This window comes from Buteo buteo, chromosome 2 (assembly GCF_964188355.1).
Source record: "Buteo buteo chromosome 2, bButBut1.hap1.1, whole genome shotgun sequence".
Classification (NCBI taxonomy): domain Eukaryota; kingdom Metazoa; phylum Chordata; class Aves; order Accipitriformes; family Accipitridae; genus Buteo; species Buteo buteo.
The window spans coordinates 59,213,541-59,226,796 of NC_134172.1; the positions used below are offsets into that span (position 1 = coordinate 59,213,541).

At 42.6% G+C, this 13,256-nt stretch overlaps 1 protein-coding gene across 2 annotated transcripts in view; it reads right to left on the minus strand.

The window, feature by feature from the left end:
* DCLK3 (doublecortin like kinase 3) overlaps positions 1-12,919 on the minus strand; it is a 29,454-nt gene extending 16,535 nt beyond the window's left edge. For both annotated transcript variants that reach the window (XM_075056559.1, XM_075056550.1), the window contains exon 1: positions 12,721-12,919. In XM_075056559.1, the coding sequence (XP_074912660.1) occupies positions 12,721-12,790 (70 nt within the window). In that variant the 5' untranslated portion in view covers positions 12,791-12,919. The remainder of the gene's footprint in view (positions 1-12,720) is intronic.
* Positions 12,920-13,256: the final 337 nt, after the last annotated feature.

Consider the following 13,256-nt stretch of genomic DNA (forward strand, 5'->3'; position numbering starts at 1 on the left):
GAAGAACTGAAAACAAAACACGTGGCTAGGGAAAAACCAAGCTATAACATAATTCACTGCCTATAAACACAACACTAAGCTAAGAACAAAAATGTTCCCTTAATAAGTACAAGAAATCGGAGTACTTTAAGATTAAAACTTGATTACAACGCAAGTCTTTTCAGCATCAAGAAAAAAACTTTCAGAATGAGATCACAGAGCATTTCCAACTCCTTTTAACAGTCTTGCAGTTCAGTTGGGAACTAACATTCAATATGCATGAACTAACAGGACCAATCCAAAAGAAAGCAGCCAAAATGATTACAAAACCATTACCAGGAAATTCCCAGACACAAATGGCTTATCTCCCAGAGAATCCCACCCATTTTCATACATTACTATGATTACATAGTCAAAGTACAGTGGACAAATCCACAAAGGAAAATCTGTGCATATGAGCGTTCCTCCTGGTGCTGGGGTTAACACACTTGTTCAAGAGTTCTGGCAAGCTTAAGCCTACTACATTTTGGTTTTCAAGTGCTGAAAAGCCATTTTCAGTATTTCCAGCTATGTATTTTTATTTGTCCTTTTCATCAAGGCATAATACAATGAAGAGGAAATATGCCTCCTCACTTAGAACAACAAACAAAAGGGAAAACTACAGTAAGTGCTGCAGCATTCACTTGCTTTGCCTCAAAAATAGCATATCCAAAAGGCCAGGGGTTGAGTGGGGAAAGCGCACGATGAGACACTGCTACAGACCTCCACTCTGCTGTTGGCTTTGTTCAATGTACGATGATGGACACTCCTTAGCTGTAATACTCTCACCAGCTAAGCGCTGTGTGCCCCCCAGCACGTCCCTTAACTCTTGGCTTCATTTTCTTCCTCTGCCAAATGAGGTAGCTACTTCTTCTCCAAATAAATATTACAAAGAAGCCCAGCTGCCAGCTCGCTGATTGAAGACATAAGCATTATATAAGAGCTACGTGTGACTAATGCCTGGTGGTTGTACAAGTTATTTCTGTCTTAATTCTACTTTTTAAGGATGATCTCTTGTTATCAAAAGATGACTACATATGTGCTAGTGATTTTTCAGTAATCAGATATTTACATTCCACCCAGAATAAAGCCTACTGTGAATGGGGAAAATAAAAAAAAAGAAAAAAATCAGATGTAATAACAGTTCTCTGAAATCTAATTCAACTCCAGAACATGTTGGTTACCAGGAACTGCCAAAGCTCTGAATTTAATCAACATTTCCAGATTCTTGCGTACCCACTGTCATCAAAGCATTATCTTGCTTATGGGAACAGCATGTGACATTTTTACTGCTTATAATCTTGGTACAACATAAAAGCAATTCTGCACTAATAATGACTTTTCCCACGGATTATGTTTTTTCCAGCTATGCTGCTATTATCACACCTTTCTATAAACCATTCATTTTAAGTGCCTGGCTGCACCGTTGGTTGGTTCAATTACCCAAACATTAATTATGTTTCCTTTCTTCACTAAATCTGCTAGGCTTTAAACAGAAACTAAGTTTATTTTTTAATTCTATAACTAATGGAATAAGAGCAGTTTTATGTAATTACTAAGAACAATCCAGGAATGTGTTTTTGTGCTTTTTAAACTGGCTTCATTCCTAGCCAAAACCAGTTTGACACAAGCCGCAAGTTTATATATAATCATTTTAGGAATATGCATAATATTGCATATTTTTCTAAGATGAAAAAGAAAGTGTGAATGCTTAAATTGATGCATAAAGGAACCTCCTAATGTTTTCTGAGAAAAGACGAAGTGTCAAATTTTTCAAAGTCGTGGTCACAATAACTATATATTACATAAAATAAAAAATTAATTTAAATTGCCTATTTTAATCATAATTTCTGATATTTTCCAGTTATGCTATATTTATTTTAACTGATACACAGGGAGCAAGCCTCAATCTGTCAGGAAAGCACACACACTTAAAGCAGTAACAAGCATTTCTAGAAAGCCTTCAAAGGTCACACACATACACAAGTTCTATAGCTACAATTTATATCGCTTCAAAATCTTGTTTCCATATTTATATGCAAGTGGGGGAGGGAGGAAGAGGGAGGTGGCATCAGAAAAACACTTCAATGAGTCTGAGTACTGGCAAATTATACAGCAGAGAATAAAATGTGGTTTTTCTCTTACTGTTTTACTCAGAGCTAATGGTTATCAAATATACCTATTTCTTATAAATGTTAATATGGATGGATGCATGCATCTGTCTATTTTTATCCATATACACATCTATCTACATATGCTTGTGTATCACCACGTATCAATATATAAGATGATGCAAAAGATTAAGAAGGCAGAAAACTGTAGGGGAGCAGCATAGCCGAGGAGGCTGCTGAGGACTGTTGCTGTGGAAGGGCAGGGGTAAGGCAGCACAGCTAGTCAAGGGTACCATGCATGCCACCTAAGCTGTGCATATGGGCACAGAGAAAAGAAAACTGGGACTCACAGAGCAATACAGAGCTCCAGATGATGAAGACATGACAGTCTTGTAGGGTAAACAATCACACCAAGTCCCTAGAGAAGCAGGGAGGATGGGATGAACAGGGATTTAGGAGCTTGAACAGGCAGCAGGAACAAGAAGTTTAGCACCTACTGACCAGAGCACAGGTGCTCCCTGGAGAGAAAATGGTTGCTGCAGGGAGCACAACTTCTGTGGTTCATTTTGAAAAGCCAATTCACAAACCATTTGTGATAGTCACAGCCAATGCCACTGAGAGGGGGAGAAGGAATAGGGGGGAAACTACAAAAATTCCTCTAGAAGACCTTTCCTTATAAGGTTTTGGCTCATACTCTGCACCTGGAGTAAAATAAAGTGAGTTCAGAAGCTCTGAATAACATCTATGTACAGAGCTTCAATCCATGTATATCTTAAGGAATTGCCTGGCTACACGCCCTACAGCAGCAGAGTAATGGAGTTTGCCAGAGGTCACCTATTCTTGCAATTAAAAATGTATTGCTGCCATTTGTCCTTCAAAACTTACCCCTTTCCTTGACCAGTCTACAAGTTTTTGTTCATTAATTAAAGTTATTTCCATTCATCTTGCATTCCTTCTTGGCTCTCCTGCTTGAGATCACAGTTTCAGTAATTAACTGAATGGTTTACCCAGCAGCTAATTCTGCTATCAAGTCACAGGCTGCAGTAGAATTAAATTTTTTACGAGTATTACAACACAATTTAAAACAGAAGGCAACACTGAAATAGGATCTAGTTATGGCATTGCTTTCTGTGAATACGATGATGTTATTTAAGCCCTGCAATTTCTTTAGAGGGCCTTGGATCAATATGAAAGCCTCCACTTACAAAAGCAACTGTGAAAACTCCCCAAAACATTAGGAGCATTCTTCACACAAGTAAAGTTGCACACGACAGAAACTGTGTATCTGGGAGTCATTTTAATATATTGGTCCCAATATAGCATAAACAAAATACTGTTTCAAATGGGAAGGGAAAGAACAGCACTAAAATTATCTGTTTTTTCCTTAAGACCCAGCAATTCCTGCTGAGGCCATGCAAAACAAAGACCATAGGTAAAAAAAAAAAATTAATCTTAATTGGAGCCCAAAACATTTAATTCTTGTCAAAGTATTAACAAGTATCTTAAAGTACTTGAGGATGAAGAACATCTCTGGCCTTTAACGCAGAGCAGCCAGGTATGTAGTTCACACAGGTTACCAGTGTGCATCAGCAGTCAGCTCCAGGATGCAGTCTAAGTCCTCTAGAAGCATGCAGTCTTGATCCCCTCTTCTTGCTGTAAATTATTAAATGTTGCAACTTGCAGGGCTAATGCACACTGTTAGTGCCCAAGACTGAAGTAGTAGTATGACAAGTCTCAATGTACTAAATTAGTTACACGGAAACAAAATATGATCACAGGCATCCTTTTACTGCAAGTAAATTTTGCATGGGTATTATTTACAGCCCTACTGTTGGAAAGGCTACTGGTGAATTTTTCTCTAAAGAGCTGCAGCTGTAGCACTCTCTCTGGCCTTCCCTCCTGCTCAACCTTACCTCCCTGCCATGCTTTACAGCATTTTAGGGCAGAGATTTTGGTTGAGTCAGGACTAGTGGTTATTTCAGCAACAACGAAAGGCAGTCACACTGTGTCAGTTTTATCCAGATAAAATCCTGAGTAGAAAAAGAAAACCAAATTTCACAAGGACTGGATCAAGACAGTGTCAAACATAGCAGGACAGTCCCTGCCAGTTCCAGCCTGAGCAAGTTCCAACAGCTCACACAGCTCAGAGGTATGGTGGACCTTGAGGACCCTAGCACGCTTCAAGCTAAGCTTCAAAAATGTCTTTTCCCCTGTAATAGCTACTTCAGTAACTGCTAGAGGAGGGTCAAGCACCAGAACTGAGAATACAGTTTGTCTCTCTGTCCTCTTGGCAATCCCATCGTGCTCCTCTGTGTAGAAGCTGTTTAATTCAGACAAAAGCAGACAGAGCAGATCACGAGGGAAAGGAACATCTGAAAATGGGGCATTCAGAGGTATTATGCAAGCCATTTTGGTGGGAAGTCAGTGTCTGGCTGCTTTCAAAAACCCCACCAGCTATCAGGCCAAGAAAGTAATGTTAATTAGAAAAAGTAGAAGTTGAGCAGTTGAATCAAAAGTTTGGGACTGAGTAAATGTGGCTGGACTTCTCGCAAAGAGACTGAGAGTCAATAGGGAAACTGAGGACACTGGAAATGGCATGTCAGAAGGGACACTGGAAGAAAACACGGAGCACAGAAATTTTGCTACCAAAGGAAACTAAGACTATAGACAAACATGGATGGAGACAGATAAACAGGACTAGGGAGAAGGGGATCACTCTGCCCTCCCACGTGTTATGGAAGACAAACTGGCCCAGCAAAGAGACAGGATTAGAAATTTCTTATAAAACAGGGTATGGCAAAGGGATTAAAATGGAAGCTGATTGGAGAAATGCCAAGGAGAGACACACTGCAGTAGGAGCTGGGAGAGGGAGCTGGAACTTGCAGGGAGAGATGAGGAGGCCTGGGCATAGGAGAGGGAACTGGAAGGGGCATCGCTCTTCTGATATCACTGTCCAGAAGCCAGCCAGTGTGTAGCAGGGCCAGGCGCTGAAACTGAAGAAGGAAACCTAGTGAAGAATTAGACTGGGAGGATAAGAGAAAAGAAGGTATAAGAGGTACTGGGACAGACTGCAGGGAATGGAGTAAATAGGGCCATAGTTAGACATTGTCTGACAGCAATTCCTATGAACTTTGACACTGGCTGATAGAAATTTCTATGAACTTTGCTGACACAGTAGAAGCAGATGGAGACTGTAATAGGGATGCAGTAAAATTTGAGGGTGAGAATAAGAGCAAGTCGGGAAGTCAGGCTGGATGTTGAACTTAGGCAAAGGGATGGGACTGGGAGCCAGCAACAGAACTGTCTTCACATGGTCTGCTCCTTTGCCGTTTTTTGCAAAGGACATCTACCTGCTTTTGTTGTCACTTACCATATTAGTTCCCCCTGATTTTTTTTTTTTTAAAGTACAGGGAAAACGACATGCACACAAACAGGTGACTACATAAAGAGAACACTACCAAGGTCATCATTAAGACAGGACAAAATTAAAGCTCTCAGCATGACTTGAATTCACCTCCTCTTGCATACAAGATAGTTTAGAAGGGCATACAGTTTTTCCTATGTCTACTCCAGGATACAGTGGATGCTCTTTTATAGATAAACTGGAATCAGGACTGTGGCGTAAAAAAAATCTGTAATTAGAAGAGCTGAAAAGTGTGTAGTGAAAGAATACAGGAAGAATAGTTTCTCTGCATAAGGCAGTGCAGCCCTGAAGAACTGGATTTTCTCTCAACCAGTTCCATAGATTTTCAAAGCAACGGACTTAATCTAGATTTCTCAGAGAGGATTACATTCTAATGGCCAAAGCAACATCCTGAGACCCGATCTGCAAACCTGCTCAGCACTCACATCTGCAAGAGAATATACTGGAAGAGGTACTCCAGATGCAAGGTAATATGACACAACACATAGATAATGCTAAGTCATCCCAAAATTCAGGATTTGGGCATCTCAAGTTGCTTTCTTTCCCTTTAAATTAAAGTACTTTTTACTTTATTTTTTGCACCTTGACTCCCACTGAACCCTGTTCATGCCCTCTCTTTATAGGTATCACAGAGATGCTAATCCATGTTTGTTGCGGTAGCAATAACCATGACAGAAAAGCCCACAAGTTAATAAGCCTGTATTAACAGCAGGGTTCAAAGAGCATGCAGTGAAAGGCATGAACAGCCAGGGTAAACAGTAAGTAGATGCTCATTAGGTAAGCTTTGTCCATCACAAACACTGATGGAGCCAGAGACCCTGGGGAAAAAACAGCAGCATCTGATAATGTAATTAATGTTTATATCTTAATGCACAGGAACACAGGTTGTGGGGACAGTGCTACTAATCAATAGTCATAAAGGCTTGACTTTGTAACCTGAACAATGTTAGATTTTAAGTACCTGGCCTCGTAGAAATAAATTTTTTTAATACATTGAACAAATTGTATGTGTTCAGAAGACATTTGATGGTAAGGCAGTTGTAGAATACACTATGCAAGAAAATATTACTGTGAATAATATGGTATTATAACAATGGTTTACTAAACCAAATAAAATAAGCATAATCTAAGTATTTTTAGAAGACCAAAGTGTATTTTATCCAATTATATTAACAAAGTAACTCATGGTATTTGCACAAATTCTTATCTGCATTAGCTACTGGTGCAGAAGGAAAACAAAACCATGTTCGGTATTACAAATGCCGTTTATCAGCCAGAATCTTTCAAAAACAGTTTTAATACTGTTGCAATGGGGAAAAAAAAAAGGGGGGGGGGAAGATGTGATCAGTGTAATTCTGTAACATCATTTCTGCTACCCTAATGGGCATTTCCAGTCACACTCATGCCAGCGCATCCATGACATCCATGTCCGATTTGCACTAGTGTAATGGAGATCAATCACTGACCCAGTCTAACAAAATTTGTAGAAAACTAAAATCACTTAGCAGCTCAGGCAGTATTCGTATTTCACCAAAGAAAAACTAATTTGGGCTTATCTACAAAAAGGAAAACACCACCAGAATAATATCTCTATCTCATAAATATACAGTTTTAGCCTTAAAAGATCCTATAAAATCAGTATGACAGAATTCCAAGCTCATTATCTTTCACAGCTTCACATCAAGCGTGCTTAAGTTTGCATGCAATATTATTTTTCCTTTAACTGTCAGCCCTGCAAACTCAGCTGTGTGTCAAGTTGGGTTCCTTCTGTCCCACATGTCACCAACTGAAGTTTCTCCCGGCCAAACATGTCTGGTCGCATTAAGTGAGTGCCAAAGTGTCAGCTGCAAGGAAAGAAAATGTCCTTAGTGGCTACTCCTAGAGTGCCACAGTATGGGAGACACACACCTTTATACCCACTCTCTGCCCTCATAAGGATAGGCGAGAAGACTTCAAAACTTTACATCATACACCGTATCTTCAACATATCTGCTTTTTATTTTAAGAATAAAATAAACATGCATTATGTCATGCAAACTGGAAACTAGAGATCTCCAAATCTTTCAATCCCAAGAAAGTCCATTCTCATTCTTCCCCAGTCTTTCCCTCTAGAAAGAAATAAGAAGGGACTCGACTCCCTTCTCCCTGACCATTTCTCTTACTCCCTTTTCACTGCCAGTTTTGGGACATAGACTCCTGAGTTTATGGGAGATCCTAGAGGGCAAAGAGTACCAGAGCAGCTAAAAAGCAGGCAGATGTTGTAGCAAATGAGTTCCTAAAATGGGAAGGATGATCTGGAGGCACAGCCTGGGGGTAAAACCTTGCAGCTGGCTGGATGTCAGCACAGGGAGGGAACCTGAGGGATGTCCACATTGGATCCCTTGCTATGGCTAGACAAGCTCTGGATTTTTTCCATTCCGAGGATGGATGGTGCCTCTGTGTCACCCCCAGCCCCACTGTGGGTGCTATCATGCAGTGAAATGCATGTAGGAGGCTCAGCATGCAGCAACATGTGACTGTATTTACTGTATGAGAACCACAAGGGATAAATGACATTTAGCAGCCACCTTTCCTTCTTTCTCCTCAAAGAAGATAAACTCAGGGTTTTCCTGGCCACTCCCTCCCCCCACCTTCTCCTTCACTAAATGTTAAGAGCCCCTTTGTAGCCTGCCCTGGCCCTCTCCTGTCCAGCTCCCCCCAGGATGGAGCAGCAGGGTCCAGTCTTAGCTCTCTCAGTCTTACGCTCCCTTTTCCAAGCTGACAGGAGCTGTTGGGCAAAAATTACCTTCCCAGGCACTCTCCTCCTTCCCCTGCAGGCCCACAGCCACCCCACTGTACGGTTTAAGATTTTCTAAATCAAGACATTTGTAATTAAAAAATAAAATATTTACAGCAAACACAGATGGCTATTACCATGTGTTAGTGTTAAACTGTGCTGAATCACCCCCAGAGCAGCAGATGAAGGTAAAGATTTCATGTAGTCTGGAATGAGTCACAAGTGTCATCTTTTTTTTTTTTTTTGAGAAGAACCCCACTTTCATTATCTTCTTTCTGACATTTTAAGGGTAGCAAATTAAAAAGCAAGCATAAAGAAAGCCCTTTAAAGAAGTATACAGATGCAGACTCTGTAAAGACCAAGTGAAATGTAAGACTGCACGTGAAATGAATCAGTGCCTTTGGAGGTGTGAGGCTCAGTCTAAGTTGTTACCCTACATAAAACCAAAAAAAGAATATTATGAAACTGCTCATTTATTTCATTTCTTTCAAAGATGACAGGCTGTGTATTTTATTGGGAACAGCCATGGCTGCTTTCTGCAGTTTGACAGCTTTAGGGTCTGCCCCAGTAACCAGGGAAGTGAACTCTGCAGTCCAGGACCTTCCATCAGTAATCTTTCAGGAGAGGGACAGAACTGACAGAGGGAAACAAAAACATCTTACACAATTGCGATATTTGCCAGGATCCATCTGGCAAAGCCCTCCATGTGTTTAAGGCTCAGTGTATGGGGAGTTTCACATTGATGCTCTTGACTCCTAATCTACCATATATTTCAAATTAATTATTCATGTTTCACCACAAAGTAAGCTTTCACTGCTTTTTAATCCTGTTAGCCAACATTGCCTCAGTCAAAGGAGCAGGATGCTGTTTCTTCTTGTGAGAGATTTTATTTGCATTGCTTCCTAAATCTCAACTTGATGACTAATTGGTTGCAACTGAGCAAACCCAGTGAAAATAAGCGAGCTTGCAGAGGTGTCACTGAGGGTTTAATTATGCTTTCAGACCCTTTATTACCAATAACCTTATTGCATAACTAAAGGAAAGACCCAGCCAGAGTCTGATTCTCCATCTGGTTTGCAAAAGGGGCAATTACCCAAAAGTTTGCTTTGGAAATTTAGCACATTTAAGAGAGGTTAACTTGCATATAAATGTAGAATTCCCAACCCTATTATTACAGAACCACTTTTTCAGAAGAGACTCATATATTAAAGTCAACATTGTAAAATAAATTGTTTTGCAGAACTTATAAAAGAAAATGGGCTTCTCAGGGAAAACACTACACCAGTGCTAATTAGACTTAAAATCATGATGACAAGCAGAAAGATCAGAATTTTCACACCACCAGACATTTCTCAGCATTTCCACTAGCTACATTATTTGGGGTGACAAGAAAAGTAAAAAATTGTAGTATATGTGCAGCCTAGCAATACTGAGTGGGAGATGGTGTTTTTTAGAATGACTACTGAGAGCTTCTTCTAAGAATATATGACATAACTAATTGTTTTGCAATCTTACAGTAATTAGACACAGTAAACTACACTAGCGACAGAGGGAAGAGGTAAATGTGCCTGGCTTTCTTTTACAGTGAAGGCAAACTACTGCTAGGTAAGACGAACAATTTGCAAGCATTACTAAAACTCCAAATTTACATTAGAACCAATCGAGCCAGTAGCTCCCCATGCTTTTTTCATTGTTTCCAGTATCTGGTGAACACTCCAAAAGGACAGACCCCGTACCCTGAAAATGAAAAAAAACCTGGAAAATGATATACTGTTAAGAAGTGTCACATTCACCTTTCAACTACTACATTTTCAGCTCTGTTCCAAGTTGCACTGAAGCTAATTAAAAGTCACATTACCTTCAGTGAGGTCCAGATCAGATCTAACTCAGGCTACTGAAGCCACCATAATGTTCTGATACTAATTATATGCAAAAGAAAATCTATATAATGCTGATTTCAAGCATTGTTAAATGTTTAGGAATCATCAAGTCAATGGAAAAGAGGAAAAGCAGTAACGGAAACCAACTCAGTTCACCCTAGAGCTGTTGGAAAAGAAGGAAGGACCACCAGCTTCCCTGACTTCTACAAAACTATAGATGTTTCTGCAGAAAACAAACTAAGCTAAGTAATCTTAGAAATGGGGAAATGAATCCCACACAACTTCCCTTAGTCACCACATGCTGAAAGTCCCGCAGATGCCAAAATTGTGAAGCTCTACAGAACTCGACTAGAAAAAGCAGCAGTGCAGACAGATACACAGCATATAGTGACACTACCAGATCAAGATACACTCAAAACTCAGGTTAGCATGCCCAAGGTAATTAACTTGAGCATAAAAAACCCCACACAACAATAAAGACAAGGTAACTTCAGCACAGCTCAAATTCAGAGGCTTGAACAGCTGCCAATACCTTGAATTAAAACCAAGTTATCTTATCTTTGCTGACAGTTTAAGTCCAATTAACCCATTCAGGTTAATGAACCACAGATGGAGATTTACCAGAAGCTAGCTCTCAGCTGATGTGTCCTAACATCCTACAAAAATTTTCATGGAAAGAGTCATGCCATTTCAGGAGATCCACACCCATTACACTACAAGAAAAACTCTAATTCTGCAGGATCAGTTTTATCCAGAGAGCCGCAGGACAACATCCTGAGATACAAAATGCAGCCACCTCTTGAGAAAAGCATGAGAGTTGCTATAATAACTGCACTTCTACTACATGAAAGTAGCTGTAACATGTTTTGTAAGTTTGTTTTCACTTACTGACTGTTTTGGGACTCTGCTGGCTCCCAACATTTTAAACAGTCAAAACTGCATTTAGACCATATAAAAATCACAAGAAGCATCAAGAGGAAAAAAGGGGGGCTAAAGAAAAAGGAGACAAGGAGGTAGGAAGATAAAATTGTATGCAAACATGCATACACATACATTTTAATTTCTATGTAAAGCAAGTAGCAAAAGCATGCATAATGAACTGTGAGGTTTGGTGATAAACTCCGAGATTATCCCCTCACACAATCTAGGTTGCAAGCTAAAACGCTCAGAGGAAGAAGCCAGAATTTTGTTATACTGTTGCAAGCAGTTTGTTTGTTTGTTTTTAAAAAGGAAATGTTTCAGTACTCAGGGTAGCAAAAGTTTCAGTTTATGGGGTTGTTTCCAAACACAGCCTCTAACAACCTGAAAACTGTTCCATTAGCCCAAACCAGTGGCCCATCCAGTCCTGCTGACATTGTGTACTGAATGTTCCCTGAGGAAGGCAGAAAATAACGCTTTACAGTAAAAAGTTATGGAATAGTTTTCCTATAAATATCTGTTCTGCTATTAAATAGGAGCAAACATAACCGACATAACTACAGAAGGCAGGGGACACAAGGGTGCAATCAGCATTCTTCCCCAGAGAGGTTTGGCTACCACATGTCACAGCATCCCCATCTGACACAACAGCCCACCCCACCCTTTGAGCTCCTGCCTGTAACCGGCATAGCTCCAGTTGTAGCAGTTTCCCAGCTGAGGGAAAATTCACCACCCTTAAGTGTGTTTTAACACACAGTTGTGCAACAGCTTAAAATCTTTGCCTCACATGCTATTTACTTTTATGCAGAGCATCGGTGCTCTCTGAGCAGCCCACAAGCACTCATCCCAAGTGAACTATACTCACACCGACTATTAACAGTCCAAGTTACTTCTAATCATCAATTTTATTGCAGTACAGATGACGCTGTGTGTGCCTTTTGGAATAGTAAACACTAACTTCACACTCAGACTTCAAAGCTTGCTCTCGTACCTCGCACAGCTGCTGAGGTGGTCTCTCAGCCTGGGAAAAGGAGCATAGATAGCCTGACCCCCACCCAGCTCCCCCGTGGGAAGCAGCACGGACTCGCCCCTCCGGCTAGTAGTAGCCTCTTGTTCCGCTTCCCAAAGGCTGTGCAACGAATCCACTTCATTAGTTTCCCCTGCGATACAACGCGAGGGTGGCTGGGGGTCTTCTCTTTAACCGAAAATACGAGTAATTGAAGGAGCACGGTAGAATAGCCACCCCAACTTCGCCCCCCCCCCCCTTTCTTTAAAGCCTTCCTTCCCTCCCTCCGATCCCACCGCCAAGCTGTGTCCCTCTCAAGCCCCCATTTCAAGCCCAAACGCCACCGAAAGCTCCCCCCCACCCCTACCCGCTCACCGCAGCCCCACAGACACGCGAGGAGCCGGGGAGGAAGTTTCGCCCCCCCCTCCTGCCCCCAGCTCGTGCCCCTCCTCCCAAAATGACACACAACCCCCCACCCCCTCCCGCCAACGGGCGACCTGCGGGCAGGGGGCCCGGTGATATGGCGCGGGGGCTACCCGCCCCCGGGAAGGGGGGGCGAGGGGGGATGGAGGGAAGGGGGCACTCACCCGCGCAGTGACCATAGGGGCAGCAGGAGCCCGCCGCGGGGTGGAGCGGGGGCGGCGCGGCGGCCGGCATGCCGCGGAGGGCTCGGCTGGGGCTGGGGGCTGCCCGCACCTCACCGCACCGCACCGCACCGCACAGCGCGGTCCCTCCGCGCCGCCTCCCTCCCGGCTGTGAGGGCAGGGAGAGGGAGGGGCGCCGCCGCGTAACGGTCACACCAACGGTCACACCTCCGCACCCCTCCTCGGCGCAGGCGGGCGGGGAGCGTTCCGCCCTCCCGCGGCAGCCCCGAGGAACGGCACCTCCCCGCCGCCATCTCCTCAGGCGGCCGCCCGCCCTCCTCCCGCCTTTCCCCGAGTCCCCCTTCTGTCAGCTCCCAGCGGGGTCGTCGTGTTCGGCCCCCGCCACCGAAGAGTCCGCGTTTCCCCCCTCAGCCGGACGCCCACCCACCCGGCACGGGAGTTTGTTACGTGGTGGGGCTTCACGCATCCCCGCGGCTGTTGGCGGGAGGCGAGGCACAGCTGCAATCCCGCTCATGAGT